Source organism: Otolemur garnettii, unplaced genomic scaffold (genome assembly GCF_000181295.1).
Source record: "Otolemur garnettii isolate 467f Iridium unplaced genomic scaffold, OtoGar3 scaffold00166, whole genome shotgun sequence".
Lineage (NCBI taxonomy): Eukaryota > Metazoa > Chordata > Mammalia > Primates > Galagidae > Otolemur > Otolemur garnettii.
The window spans coordinates 2,594,416-2,608,967 of NW_003852561.1; the positions used below are offsets into that span (position 1 = coordinate 2,594,416).

The window sequence follows — 14,552 nt, forward strand, 5'->3', positions numbered from 1 at the left end:
CTATAAATAGGAAAATATGACCTGTCAGAATGGGTTTTTCAGTACTAAATTTGAGATATGTGGATTTCAATGAAAGCTAAATCTTCCAATTCTGAGAACCTCATACAACACCCAGATATTAAGGGGAAAACAATTTTGCAACCCCACATTAGGACTTATATAAGAAATTTCTGTGATGTTTACCCACTTTAAAAATTCTGTTGTGTACTTTTACTTTTCAATATAATATAGAATAGGCTGAGTGTGGTGGCTTATGCCTATAATACCATTATTTGAGAGGCCAAAGCAGGAGAATTACTTGAGGCCAGGAGTTCAAGACAAGCCAGGGCAAGATCAAGACCCTATTTCTACAAAAACAGAAAAATTAGCTGGCATGGTGGGGTGTGCCTATAGTCCCAGCTACTCAAGAGGCTGAAGTGGGCATTAGAGGTTACAGCAAGCTGTGATCATGCCACAGCACTTTAGCTAGAGCAATGGAGTGAGAGCCCCATCTCAAAAAAAAAAAAAAAAATCAAGCAGGATAAGCAAATAACTAACGATAGTACTTCAGAGACTTTTACAAGTAGCTGAGCTATGCTTTTACAGCTATAGGAAAATGATATTTGTATTTTCCTAAAAGCATCATTGCTGAGTTCAAAGGAATTTTTGTTTATGTTTGTGTCTGCTGAAGCCATTTAGACCAGAATGGATGAAAACTAAGAAGAGAACATCTATCTGTTGGTGTTTTACTGAGCTTAGCTTCCTATTTCAAACCACCATTGGCAAGTGAGTTCCTCTAACCTCACCTACAGTTTCCATCAAAGACTCTGGGCCTCATTCTCTCTAGTAGGAGACCCAGACATCCAGCTCAGAGTTCCCACAGAAAACTGGCCCAGCTGCTGGTCCTACTCTAACTCATGCATCTATTCTAAGTGTACTCTTTCCTGCTCCCTTGTCTTGGAACTGCCCTATTCCTCATTCTTTCTTATTCTTTTTTGGGGACCTGGAGTCAGGCTTACAAACTCTAGGGCCTGATATCATTTTTCAGAACTGTATCCTTAGGACTTGACCTCCTTCTCCTGCCCTATCCTCTTCTTCCCAGCCAAGGGTCCTCTGCCCACTCACAGGACCTGCCTCACCATCCAGTCTGTGCCAGAACATCCCACCATGCCCGGCCTGAGTCCTGGGGTTCTTTATCTCTGGGTTCTTCCTGCCTTGGCTTTCCCCCTCTTGATGGATGGGTTGTAACAGGAAACCTGCTGCAAACTTGCTTTGTACTTGTTTCATTATTTTGGAATGGAAATTAGATTTGAGCACTCCCATACCTGGCTAGTACCTAAAACAAGTGTTTTTCAACCATTTTTTATCTCACAGTACACTTGAATTTATAGTTAAACTTCTGAGGCACGCTTAAATTATGTTGATCAAAAAAAAAAAAGACTACATTTACTGTTCTTTGAGCTTCTTTTGAAAATAATTTTATTAAGGATATTTAAAATTTTTCACAACATCCTCTTGCAGCACACCAGTTGAAAATCACTGGCCTAGAAGCTTAAACCCTGGTGACTACACTTCTAACGTTTCCCCAGATGATTTGAACTTTTCTTTCCTAAAAGCTACAGACTGACAGTTTCAGCTGAGAACCCTAGATCTTAATCTAGAGGATCTCTTCCCCAGCCCATGCCATTACATGCCAGGTACCTGAGATTTTGGTACAGTTCACCTACATATTTGGTGGTGTAAAATTCACAAAGAGTCCTTCCCTTGTATTCATTTAGGTATTTCGAACTAGCCTTAAAACTTGGATCCTGTACTTACAATCAGGTTTTTATCACAAAGACCCTAAGTCTTCATTTCCCATTATAAGGCTGATCCCCAAAGGGCTCAAAGTCTCCTGTTGCTCCTAGCACAGCACCATCGTCCCCCCCCCCCCGACAAGGGGTGCTCTGTTTTTGAGGGGAGGCTCACTGTGTGTGCCAATGATGCTATCAGTGGATTTCCTCTTTCAAATTTCCTCCCTAAAACAGTCTTTGAAATAAGACTGCTTTTTTCCTGTAGTTCACAAACAGTTCCAATTGTGAACCAATGGTTCACTCTAGCAATCTTAAGGAGACAAATGTGAGCAACGGTCACTCATTGACCTAAGTGCACAGCTTCCCAAGGAGACTCCTTGAAAGGCAATCAAGACTCAGATGTAGCCTCATAACTTCATGTGCATCTCATTTTCAGTCAAACTGAAGAAAAGAAAAATGGGACTATTGAACTGGTGGCCCATTTACCCATACTGACTGTCTCTAGCATAGAGATTGGTCATTCATCGGTGTCCTCAAGACTTGACAAACATAAAGAACTCCACGAATATTTGCTAAATACAACTAGCTTAAATTGTTTCAGTGGAGAACTTATTTAAGGTTACTAGTGCACAGGAGCAGTGTGCTCTAAATTTCCACAAATATGTTTATTTTGCCCCATCTTACTCTTCACAGCAAGGAGCTGAACTGTCATCCCTGACCCTAAGGCATAGAGCCTTTCACACATGGATATATGTTTATATTTTTAGACATAAACAGAAATCTCACTTGGAATTTTCCAAGTTTTTTTAAAATCTGTTTTGAACAGATTTAACTATGACTATGACTTTTTATGAAAATTATATTTGCTATCAACTGTGATACCTTTAACTTCCCAAACCACTAAGAAATACAAGCACAGTTTGCCACATGAAATAAAACTCTATAAAAAGAATTGAAGTCATATGATGAGGATAAAGTACATTGGGTAATGCAGTTACTATGTTGTTATCATTGTTGCTTTTTAAATACAGCATATGAAACAGGATCTCTTAACCTGTTTCTCCAACTTGGGGATTAGAATGAATTTCCAGTGAGCTCATGGGAAAGCTCCACCTCTTAGAGTGAAGGCCTCTGTTCTTTGAGTCACAATTGAACCACACTGATCCAAAAACCAAGCAGAAGGGCTTACAAAAATCCTAAAAACTAAGATTTCAGGAGGATGGGATCTTGGGAATGTGGGTCCAAATCACTGTCTCAAAACTAGAAAGTATAATATCAAAGAGTCCATCATTCCTGCAGTGACCAGCAGTGTTAAAATGTTTTCTTTTGGGGGCAGCGCCTGTGGCTCAAAGAGTGGGGCACTGGCCCCATATGCCAGAGGTGGCGGATTCAAACCCAGCCCCAGCCAAAAACTGCAAAAAAAAAAAAAAAAGTTTTCTTTTTGGCCAGGTGTGGTAGCTCACCACTCTGGGAGGCTAAGGTGGAAAGATCACTTGAGCTCTGGAGTTTGAGACCACCTGAGTAAGAGCAAGACCCTATCTGTACTAAAAACAGAAAAAATTAGCCAGGAGTTTTGTGGCCAGCACCTGTAGTCCCAGCTACCTGGGAGGCTGAGACAGGAGGATCAGGAGTTTGAGGTTGCTGTGAGTAGGCTACTGCCCCAGCACTGTAGCCTGGGGCAACAGAGTGAGACTGTGTGTCAAAAGAAAAGGAAAAAAAGATGTTTGCTTTTTAAAAATGAAACAATAGTTGGAATCTCTTGAAACCTCTTTCTACATTGTAATATAACTCCTGAACATTAGGACGCCAGGCCAGCAGACTGTGCTGAAGGTACAATTCTGTCTGGCAATGACAGTTCTAGTCCAATATGGCCCATTTGGGGATCATAAACAATACAGGCTCCCGACAGGAGGAGAGCAGAACTCACATCTTTCATGGCTTTCAAAATAAACAGCCCCTCCCAAACCCATCCCCCCAGACCTGGCAAGTGAAAAGACCTATGAGATGGAGCCCAAAAAGACTCTTGGTTTAAATATAAAAGAAATAAAAAATAATGATAAAGAAAAAAAAGGAAGAAAACTGTTTTTATTTCCCTGCCTTGCTGAGTTCATGTTTTAACAGACTTGCTGGAACAAGAAGAAATGAGCCAGGTGCTTTGTTCTTGCTTTTGTGTTTCTGGTGTGAGAGAGGCAGCATGAGGGAAAGGGCATTGGCTTTGGAGTTGAAAAGCCTGGGGTTAGAGTCCTGACTTAACTACGTGCTGTGTGAGTGGCCTGGGGCAAGACGCTAAGCCTCGCAGAAACTCCGTTTCCTCGCCTCAGTACACATCCAGTCACCAGGTCCTCATGAAGGTTAAATGAATTAATGTACAGTAGCGCCTGACATTGAACCTGGCATAGGGCAGGTGTGTCCTAATTGCTAACTATTACTCTTCTTCCCACCTCCCCTCCTGAGGTAGGGTCACACAGACTTTCCTGGATGGCCTCAAGTGTCCCAAAACTGAGACTTCCAAGATGCCCACAAGGCGAGCTGAGCTTGGGGCTTTAGTGGGACAGGACAGGGTGAGAGGTGAGGACTGAGCGCTAAGTGTCTCCCTGAAGGGCCTCCAAGTCCCCCTCCCACAGTCAGACAGACACGGCTCCTGGCACAATCCTCCGGATGTGAGTGTACGACTTCCTGATGGTGACGCTGCCGTGGTGTGACACCCCCCGGGGCAGGACACACTCTTCTGTCAGCTTCTGGGCCTCGGGGTCCCAGCACAGCACCGTGGCGATGACCTCGTTCTTCTCGTCCCGCCCGCCGGTGATGTACAGCTTGTTGTTGCAGGGCGCGATGCCGCAGCTGGCCCGCTCGTGGCTGAGCTGCGTCACCAGGCACCAGCTGTCCTCCAGAGGGCTGTAGGCGTACAGCGCCCTCATGGCCCCGCCTGGAGAGAAAGAGGAAGCACGATGGGCATCCCACCATTTTCCTGGTTTCTTCCCCATTAACCACTAAAATTCTGCTTCTGGTTAGGTCAAGTCTACCATCTTGCCAAGGGAAAGGGTAACTTGATGGCTCCCCAGAAGGCAGGGTGGTTCCCTGCGGGGGGTGGGGTGGGGGGTGGGAGTTGCCAGTGCTGGAGCAGCTTTGCAACACCCTTTAAATTCTGCAGCTGGTGCTGACCAGGCGCTGAGATACTCAGATAGAGAAGCCATCACTCACCAACCACATAGATGCGGTCCCGGAAACTCACTGCATTGATGCACTTAGCCTCTACTGGCATGGCCGACTTTAAATTCCACTTGTTGGTCACAGGGTCATAACACTGAGTCTTGTCGGTGGCCAGTTTCCCATTGGGCCCTCCCCCAATCACATAGAGCTTCTTCTTATGGCTGGTGGCAGCGAAGGAACTGACATGGACAAGGAGGGGTGAGGCCTGCAGAGGCAGGGGAGACAAGGAGCAGCTGTCAGTCAGGCTGCCCAGGTGGCTGCAGAGGCTCACAGGATAGGGTGACTAGATTTTAACATTTGTAAAGCGGTACAACATGGCCGGGGGCGGGGACAGGACAGGGGACCGGCAGGGCAGGGCCTGACAACAATGCACACTTTGATAAGCAGTTCTCAATAATCACTTCTCAACAATTATTTATTATTACAGTTGAACATTATAAAATTAACAAAAATAATATAAAACTCATATTCTGGCGAAATAGCCACACGGCAGCCAAAAACCGTACATTCCCTCCGTATTCTCCCGCCCGTTCGTGCATTCTTTCCAAAAATCGGGACTTTTTTAAAACGCCGCGGGACAAATTGTTCAAAAGCGGGACTGTCCTGCCAAAAGCGGGACGTCTGGTCACCCTATCACAGGACCTAGGCCAGAGCCGGGACACAGACCTGTGTGTCCTTAAAGCAGTTTTTAAAGCCGTCTGCCCTTAAGCCAGTCTTTGCTTAAAGTCAGAAGGCCCATCTGACTCTCCTCAGGATGCAGACAGAATCAAAGCAGGAATTTCCCACCCCAGGTCCTGGCTCCAGCAGGCTGTATGTTGGGACATTCCAGCCTCTCTCAGCAGGAAGAATGTAACAGAAGTAAGCATTCATATGGACAAAGCCAGCCAATGATGAAGGAAAAAGATTTTTCAAACATGCAAGTTCCTTCTTCATTTTTATTCACATGCTCATTCATTCAAAAGATGTTTACTGAGGGCTCACTATGTACCAGCATTAACTGTCCTTGATGCTTATACCCAGGAAGAAAAGCTTATATAAGGGTTCAGGGGGCCCCAAGTAAGCAGTCTCTCCCATGTTGGGGCAACATTACACATTCTGAGCTTAAGCCAGACTTGTACTTCTACCCTGTCAACTCCAGGACACTATAGGGAACTTCCAGGAGGCTCCTGCCTAATTACATGGTTGCACCCACAGGTCATGGAATAATTCTGTGATGGGACCGGATGATGTGAGATCTGGGGTACATCCCCCATAGAGGTTAAGGGCTCCCTGTAAAGTTCTTTTCAGATTGACAGGTCTTGGCTGGGTGTCATATTGACCTGCTACTTTTGCTTATATCTACAATGACCATATTTTATACTCTGCAAAGCTGGAACATGCTCTAACATAAAATCTGATTAGAAGAAAGAAAATTTGACATTGGGCATAAGCTGGAAATACAGGAAATTGCTTTTCCTTTCCTAGGTCACCTTGCTTAGCTCTTGTCTGCAGGCATGTAAATGGTTCATCGTTAGTGGGAAAATAAGTAAGGGCTAACTCCTACATCTGACCAAATGACTCTAGGTTCACAAACAGTGTAGTAAAGGGACCCCCATGTATGTATCTGGTGTGGAGAAGAATAGGGGAGGAAGTGTCTAAGGAGACAAGACTTTGGGCCAAGACATGCAAACCAAGAGACCTACCAACTAAGGGCAGGGTGAGCCTCCCCTCCCCATCTGGGGTTCTGGCCAGGATAGGACAGGTGTCCATATAGAGCTTTGCAAGGTGGAAAGAGGTTGTTCCTGTGACTTGATCAACAATGTTCAAGGGATAGCTTTTAGGAAGAGGGGAGCTCAGAGCCACCAAAAATTTTCTCCACAGCAGCAGAGCTATCAGAAAGCAGGCTGCCACTGTAGGTGTGCACCTCTTTTTAAAGCTTTGAAGTAATATACAGAAAAGTTACTCCTAGGAATAACTAGAACCTCTGAAAGTTGACCACCAACAAAGGGACTGTAACAAATTGGTCAACATATGGAGAAGGTTAACATAAGGAACCAGGCCTACTGTACTGATACGTACATGCATTTCTGGTCTATGAAAATTAAGTCAACTTAAGGAGGTGGTCAATGTAGGAACAACATAGGAGGCCAACAATGGAGGTTCTACCATAATCTCCTATACCTCTGACCAGCAGTTGTGGAAGGGGTCATAGGTCTCCACGTTGTTGATCCTCTGTAAGCCATCAAAACCTCCAATCACATAGACCTTGCCACCCAGCACCACCATCTTATGCCTCCAGCGGCCTATGTTTAAATACTCAATCTGAATCCATTTATTGATTGAAGAATTATATTTCCAAACATCATGCTGTGTTTCTTTGCCGCCTACAAGAGATAAAAACCATACAGTGTGTCAGAAATATAGTTTCTCCCATAATTTCTCACGTGCCCAAAGTCTCCAGGCAAGCCCCACCCTAAGGGGAGACAAAAGAAATCCTTCAGGGGTGTGCGGCCTGGGAGTGGAGGAACAAAGGGAACACAGGGAGGAGGGAGAGACAAGTGAGGCTGCCGTGAATGCTGTCCTGTGTCCCCTCAGTGTGGCTGGAGTGCAGGATGTGATGGCTAAGTGAGCAAGGGTCTAGACTGCCCGTGACTTAGCTACTTGCTATCTGAGTGGCCCCCAAGACCCTTAGCCTCTGGGAAACTCAATTTCCTCACCTCAGTACACATCCAGTCACCAGGTCCTTGTGATGGTTAAATGAATTGATACACAGTAGCACATGGCATTGAACCTGGCACAGGGCAAGTGTGTCCTAATTGCTAACTATTACTCTTCTCCCCACCTTCCCTCCTGAGGTAGGTCATACAGACTTTCCTGGCTGGTCTCAAGTGTCCCAGAGTTGTGTGGCAGGACCCAAATCTGTCTCTGGGGTGGGAGCCAGAAGGATCTTGGACACAAGGTTTGTGCCCACAAGAAGCAGGAAGTAAGGCCAGGCAGGGACAGTGGGGCCTCATCTGGCAGGCAAATTATTATAGACGGCAGCTTATGTTCTGTTTGCTTAGCTATTTAAACAAAACAGCAAAGTTACAAACCTGGAAAAATCAGCCTGAGCTCTTACAACATTCTCTTGGTTCTTATCTCTGATCTCTATAAACACGTAAGTAGGACTTGCCCTGTTTTTAAATTAATTATTATTATAAAAGTATGAGATGCTTATAGTAGATCATTTGAGAGTGAACTGGTAAATATCTTTTTTCAGGACAACTCTCATAATAAGTAGAAAATACATAATTCAGCAGTTAGGGAGAGAGGCAAAGACACAGGAGAACTGGCCTTTTTCCCATGACGTAAATCAACTATTTTAACAGCATTGTTTCCATGTTCCTATCGTCACAGAGCACCAACTATTTAAAGGGAAAAATTTCTTTTGCAAACCTAGATACATATAGCAGTGAAGCAGTGACCATTACTGAGCACATTCTGTGTCGTGGATGTTTCCCTAAGGTGAAACCCCAGCAGCGGGATTTCTAAATCAAAGGGATGTGTACCCTGAGTTTTAGAGCTGTTCTGGTTGACCTGTCCTCATCCCTCACTCACAGCAGGTATTAGATGGGTGTTTTGTTTTGATTCCCCCACCACCACCACCACAGTTGATGGAGAACAAGGGAAATTGAGCTTCTGTGAATTTTTTGTTCAAATAGTTTGAGTTCAAATCTTTTGAGTTGTGTACCTTAGAGGTCTCTATTCAAATTGCCGTGCTATTGACCCCATGTAGGTGGTGTCAAAAAATAGAAAATACACATTTTCCAGGAAATGCATGCAATTTTTATTTAAAAATATACTCTATGATTTTATTTTGGGATGTGAAAAAGACCTATTTCACTGGGAAATCATGTTGTATGCGTGGATGGGACATAACAAGATTGCAAAGATGTCACCCCTCCCACATTAATCTATACAGTCAGTGCCTTCAGGACTTTTTTAGGGAACATGACAACTCTAAATTTTACTAGGAACAGTAAATTTGGAAAAATCTCTAAGAAAATTTAGAAAAAGAAGAATGAAGAAGGAGACTTTTCTTATCAAATATTAAAATATGCTGAAAAGCAATTATAATTAAAGCAGTGTGATACTAGCTTAAGATTAGACAAATGGATCAATCAAAAACAATTAAGAGTATAAAAACAGACTGAAACATAAATATAGAGATCATTAAATAAATGTCATTAGAACAATTGGCTTTTCCTTTGGAGGAAAATTAAGTTAGGTGCCTATTTCTCATTACCTTTAACATAAAATTCAAATGTAATTGCTATAAAAGTAACTGGAGAATATACAAGAGACAACGTTAATGATCTTGGGGTAGGGAGAGGAGTGACGTGAAACTCAGACTCATGTAGGAAAGAAAATCACTGTATACACATATAAATCAAAGTTAAAAGACAACTACAGCCTAGGAGAAAATATTTGCAACCTGAATAGCAAAGGCTATATAATAAGAGATTTAAAAGACTGGTAAGAAAAAGAAAAGCCACTAATAGAAAAACAGTCAAAAAGTATGAACAGATAATTTTTAAAAAATAAATACAATTACTTAATAAATACGTACAAATATGGTCAACCTCACTAATAATCTAGGAGTGTAAATGTAAGGATTTTTTTCTAGGAAAATTTTCAAATAGCAGTAGCACAAGTATTAAACATATATGTATATAAGAATGTCTACTACAGTATTTTTTAAAGGAGATTAAAAAAAAGAAAGCCCAAGAAAATCATGTTTCATTTATTCAATAGACTTCACTACAGCTGGTAAAAATAATAACAACATTATTATTAATGACATTAGTAAACGCTCAGCATGTACTTGGCACAATGTTGTGTTTTGCCTGTAGCCTATCACTTAGTACATACGTTCATTAGTTTCCATGGATTCGCATATGTATAATAATCATGCTTTCATGTACTTCTTGTATCATTAAAAAAGGAAACGCAAATTTAAGAGAAGAGAAGGTGGCTCAGCACCTATGGCTCAAGCGGCTAAGGTGCCAGCCACATACACCTGAGCTGGTGGGTTCAAATCCAGCCTGAGCCTGCCAAACAACAACGATGGCTGCAACCAAAAAATAGCCAGGCATTGTGGCAGGCACCTGTGTCCCAGCTACTTGGGCGGCAGAGGCAAGAGAATCGCTTGAGCCCAGGAGTTGGAGGTTGCTGTGAGCTGTGATGCCACAGCACTCTACCAGGGCAACAGCTTGAGGCTCCGTCTCAAGAAAAAAAAGAGAAGGACAAGTTGTAGAGTATCATGTGTAGAGTATGTGGCAAAGGCTGACTGTGATTACCAAATTTGCTTTTCGCTCCTGGGTACACAGCTAAACTACACTTCACAGCCTACCCACACCTGTAGGGGACAAAGAGAGGTAAGAGAGGTGATGTGGCTATTTTTTTGCCAGTGGAAGATGAGCACAATTGATGACATTTTCAGCCAATGCTTTCATAAGCAGGTGGGTCTTTAGCAACTCAGTTTCCCTCTTCCCTAAACAAAGGCCACATGTGTAAAATGGCAGCATCATAGGATGGCAGGAGCTTAGGACCCTGAACACCCGAGCAGAGCAGAGCCATCTCCCACCCACCACCTTTGCATACTACTGTGTAAATTCACTGAGACTTAGGATGGGTTACAGCAGCTAACATTACTTGCTTACCCTATGACGATATAAAATAATTTCCGTAAAAAATTAAAATGTGGCACAGAGAAACTGGCATAGTTAACTTTATATGTCCTGCATTGTTTGAATCTTCAACAATAAAAAAATTTTTACAAGATAAAAGAAAGTCATAACCTAATCAGTGGTATGAATATATCCAAAGAAGGACTGACTTGCCCTTGATTTTGGAGAAAAGCAGTTCTGGAAAGCAGCTTTCTCCAAACCAAGTTTAGATCAGAGAAACTTAATCCTGCTTGACTCCTCCAGAGGGTCCCTAGAAGAGGCAGGTGGCCTTTCATGTGATGGAGAGAGCACGAGAATTGGACTGAGAACCTGGGTTGAAGCCTTGCCAGTGTATGACCTGGAGTATGTCCTATAACTTCTCTGAGCCTCCGTTTTCTCCTATCTAATAAATGCCTACCCTACAGAGTGTATGTGAGAGGCAAACCATGAAATGTTTTTAAAGCATAAATTCATCTTCCACACACTAAAGATGGTGGAGACTATCTCTCTCAATATCTATTTATGGAGCATTTAATCTGAGGTCAGGCACAGTGCTGGGTACTGGGAATGTAGTATTGATTATCCTTGAACTTGAGGTCTAATGAGGCATAAAGTCATGGTAAATAATTAAGTAGACAATTTAGCAATGAAAAAGTGTTAGGTACTGCTGAAATATATCCAAGTATGACCTAATAAACGGAACAGGGGGTCAGGCTTGGAGACAGAGTGATGCTTTTATTCATTACTGTATTCCTAGTGCCTGGCTCTGTGCCCTGTCCCTATAGCAGACAGAGAAAACACTGGTGTAACTTTCCTTCTTCCTTTTCATGTAGGACTGGACTTGCCTGCCTGCCCCCTGCGAGTTTATGCAGGTCACAGTTTAGTATTTATTAAGTCACAAAGTGCTCTCCAAGGTAAGATCCCTGAGCTCCTGGTTCCATATTCTGACCCAGTCAGAGCCAAGTCATTGACAATTCACAGCAGTTCTTCTAGAGGACAGTTGTCTGGCTCTCACTGGGGAGCCTAAATTGTGCTACATGGGCCTTGCTTTGGCTTCACGTGGCTCCTGCTTACCTGAGATGTAGACCTCATTTTTTAATGTCACGCATGCGAACTCCACCCACTTCTTATTCTCACTCTCCAGTTCGTGCTCTGTCAGTGGGAGCTTGGCCACTTCCAGGCGACTGCGCCTCAGGGGATCCAGGCAGGTCACCTCCGCCACAAACCGTTCATCCTTCGTGCAGCCACCAATGATCATGAACACCTCAGACTGGAATTCATGCATCCTGGGTTTGGTGCGCTCTGAAATGATCTGGAAACCAATGGAGGTACATAAAGGCAGGGTAACACAGTGTTTCGGAGGTCAGACTATGGGGTCATACACAGCTGCCACTGTATGACAACATGACTTCACCTCCTTGAGTCTGTTTCATTATATGTATGATGAGGTTTTAGTGGTCACTACCTGCAGGTTTGTTGTGAGGGTTAAATGGGATTATATAAGTAGTGTGTTTAGCCCAGGGTCTGGCACATAATAGGCACTTAATAAATATTACTTATTTTGTTGCTATTTTAAAAAGTCGGGATCTATTTACCATCGAATATATTCCCTGTCTCTCCCATCCTGCCTGATCTGAAACCTTAAAGTATGGAATTTCATTTCTGGCTATTTCCTATTTCTCCTTGGTTTCAAATTCTTGATGATACCTCAGATTTTCTTACCACCAACCTTCTGGAAGAGAAGTCCTAGACAGTGACCATGTATGAGCATCCAGAGACTTAGGAAAAAAAGGAACCAGAAGAAATCAGGATATGGTAAGAGACTGGGGTCCTGGTCCCAATATCAAGTATAGGATCCTGGCTCAGCGCCTGTGGCTCAAGTGGCTAAGGTGCCAGCCACATACACACAAGCTGGCAGGTTCAAATCCACCCTGGGCCCGCCAAACAACAATGATGGCTGCAACAACAACAATAAAAAAAAAAAATAGCTGGGCATTGTAGAGGGTGCCGTAGTCCCAGCTACTTGGGAGGCTGAGGCAAGAGAATTGCTTAAGCCCAGGAATTAGAGGTTGCTGTGAGCTGTGATGCCATGGCACTCTACCCAGGGTGACAGCTTGAGGCTCTGTCTTAAAAAAAAAAAAAAAGTATAGGACCCTTCAGAGCCTTGAACAAGTAAAGAATTCCTCATCAAGAGCAGAGGTTTGTTTGGAAGTCAAATCCACCAGCGTTCATCACCTATGGCCATATGGTCTTAGAGAAGTGACACAACCTCTGTAAAATCCTTATAATCATTTCCATACTATCAGACCATGTGAGCACTCATGAGGTCATGAGGAAGAGGAATGAGAGAGGTTGGCACAGATGTCACCCTCAACATCGTCCTGACTGTAGGAGCAGAAGTGGACGCCATATTGACAGCACTAGAAAGGGAAGGGCTGCCCTCCTCTAGGTTCCATCCATCCCTAGGCTCCATGAGGAAGGGAGGTTCAGAGGCAGGACCCAGGGATGATAGCTGGAATGAAAGTTGCAGAGCAGCAAAGTTTGTCTTTGGTGCCAACTCATTTCTCAGATCCTGTCCTGCCAGGTTGGCGCTCTCACAGTGCCTCCAAGTTCCTTGGACCATCCTTCCCCCAGCAACCCGTCTGTTGTCAGTGCCCTCACAGTGCCCTCATGCTTTGACTTGCCGCTGTCTGGTTGACAACAAACTGGTGAGTGAATTTGGAAGTGCATTCTTCAGCCCCATTTAAACTTTGAGATCAGTGCAGCCCCAGCTAACAGCTTTAGGCAACCTTATGACAGACCCTGAGCCAGAAGAACCTAGCTAAACCACTCCTAGATTCCTAACACTCAGAACCTATGGGATAATAAATGTTTGCTGTTTTAAACTGTTAATTTGGGGGTGGTTTGTTACACAGCAATTGATAACTAGTATGACCATCTAGCTGATGTATTGGCTGATAGGACTGGCTGGCATATTGAGGCTTGTCTTGTAACTCAGCACCCCAAAACTGCCAAGTGGTGGCATCAATACCAAATTTCAAGTTCAGCTGCATTCAATAAAATATTAACCTGAAAGTCATGATAAATACCAATCTAAAATCTGAGCTGCGTGAGTTTGATGTAAATATACACAAGTGTTTGCCAATGAATTACATGCAGCAATCAGGCCTAACCAGTTTGTTTTCAGATAGTTAAAAATAGATCAGGCCATTGAAACTTACTGAATACTCATTGTCCCCAGAGCCTATATAGGGGAGCAAACAGATGTGACCATATTGCTTCAACAGAGCTAGAGCCTCTGCCCCCACTATCCCCACACCACATGCATCAGAGCAAACTTTGATAAAGACCAAGTTGGTCCCTGGAAACTTAGGAAGCAATGAAATGATGGGGTAACTTTTCTCTGCCCCCAAAGACTTCTTCCAATGAAGGGTACAGCTACCACTTCTAAATTGAATGTAGATTGGCATTTGCTTGTAGGTTTCTAAAATGTCCTAATGTCACCACCAGCTTAGAGGGTGGACAAGCTTTTTAAAAAGGGAGGGATGATGATAGGACAAAAAGGGTTAAAATTTGGAAAAGGAAGGTTAAGTGGGGAAGAATGTTCACAGAGGAGCCTCCAGGCTCACCAACCTACTGTCATCAACTCAAGATCATTCTAGCAAAGAGCAGACTGGAGTTTCAGGGAGTCAAGTAGCAATGAGACCCCAATTTCAAACATCATGGTGGTTGGTTAGTTCAGTTGCCCAGATTGTAAAATGGAAATAAGAAAGTGCCTTAAGCAAGATTTAGAAAGATGGCTCGGCGCCTATAGCTCAACCGGCTAAGGCGCCAGCCACGTACACCTAAGGTGGCAGGTTCGAATCCCCAGCCCGGACCCGCC

The 14,552-nt window shown here is 43.5% G+C and overlaps 1 protein-coding gene across 1 annotated transcript in view; it reads right to left on the reverse strand.

The window, feature by feature from the left end:
• Window positions 1-3,947: 3,947 nt before the first annotated feature.
• The window catches only part of KLHL6 (kelch like family member 6), a 59,260-nt gene continuing 48,655 nt past the window's right edge, over window positions 3,948-14,552 (reverse strand). The window contains exons 4-7 of the mRNA XM_003800097.3: window positions 11,744-11,981; window positions 7,143-7,345; window positions 4,974-5,187; window positions 3,948-4,698 (exon numbers count right to left, since the gene is read on the reverse strand). Of these exons, the coding sequence (XP_003800145.1) occupies window positions 4,397-4,698; window positions 4,974-5,187; window positions 7,143-7,345; window positions 11,744-11,981 (957 nt within the window). The 3' untranslated portion in view covers window positions 3,948-4,396. The remainder of the gene's footprint in view (window positions 4,699-4,973; window positions 5,188-7,142; window positions 7,346-11,743; window positions 11,982-14,552) is intronic.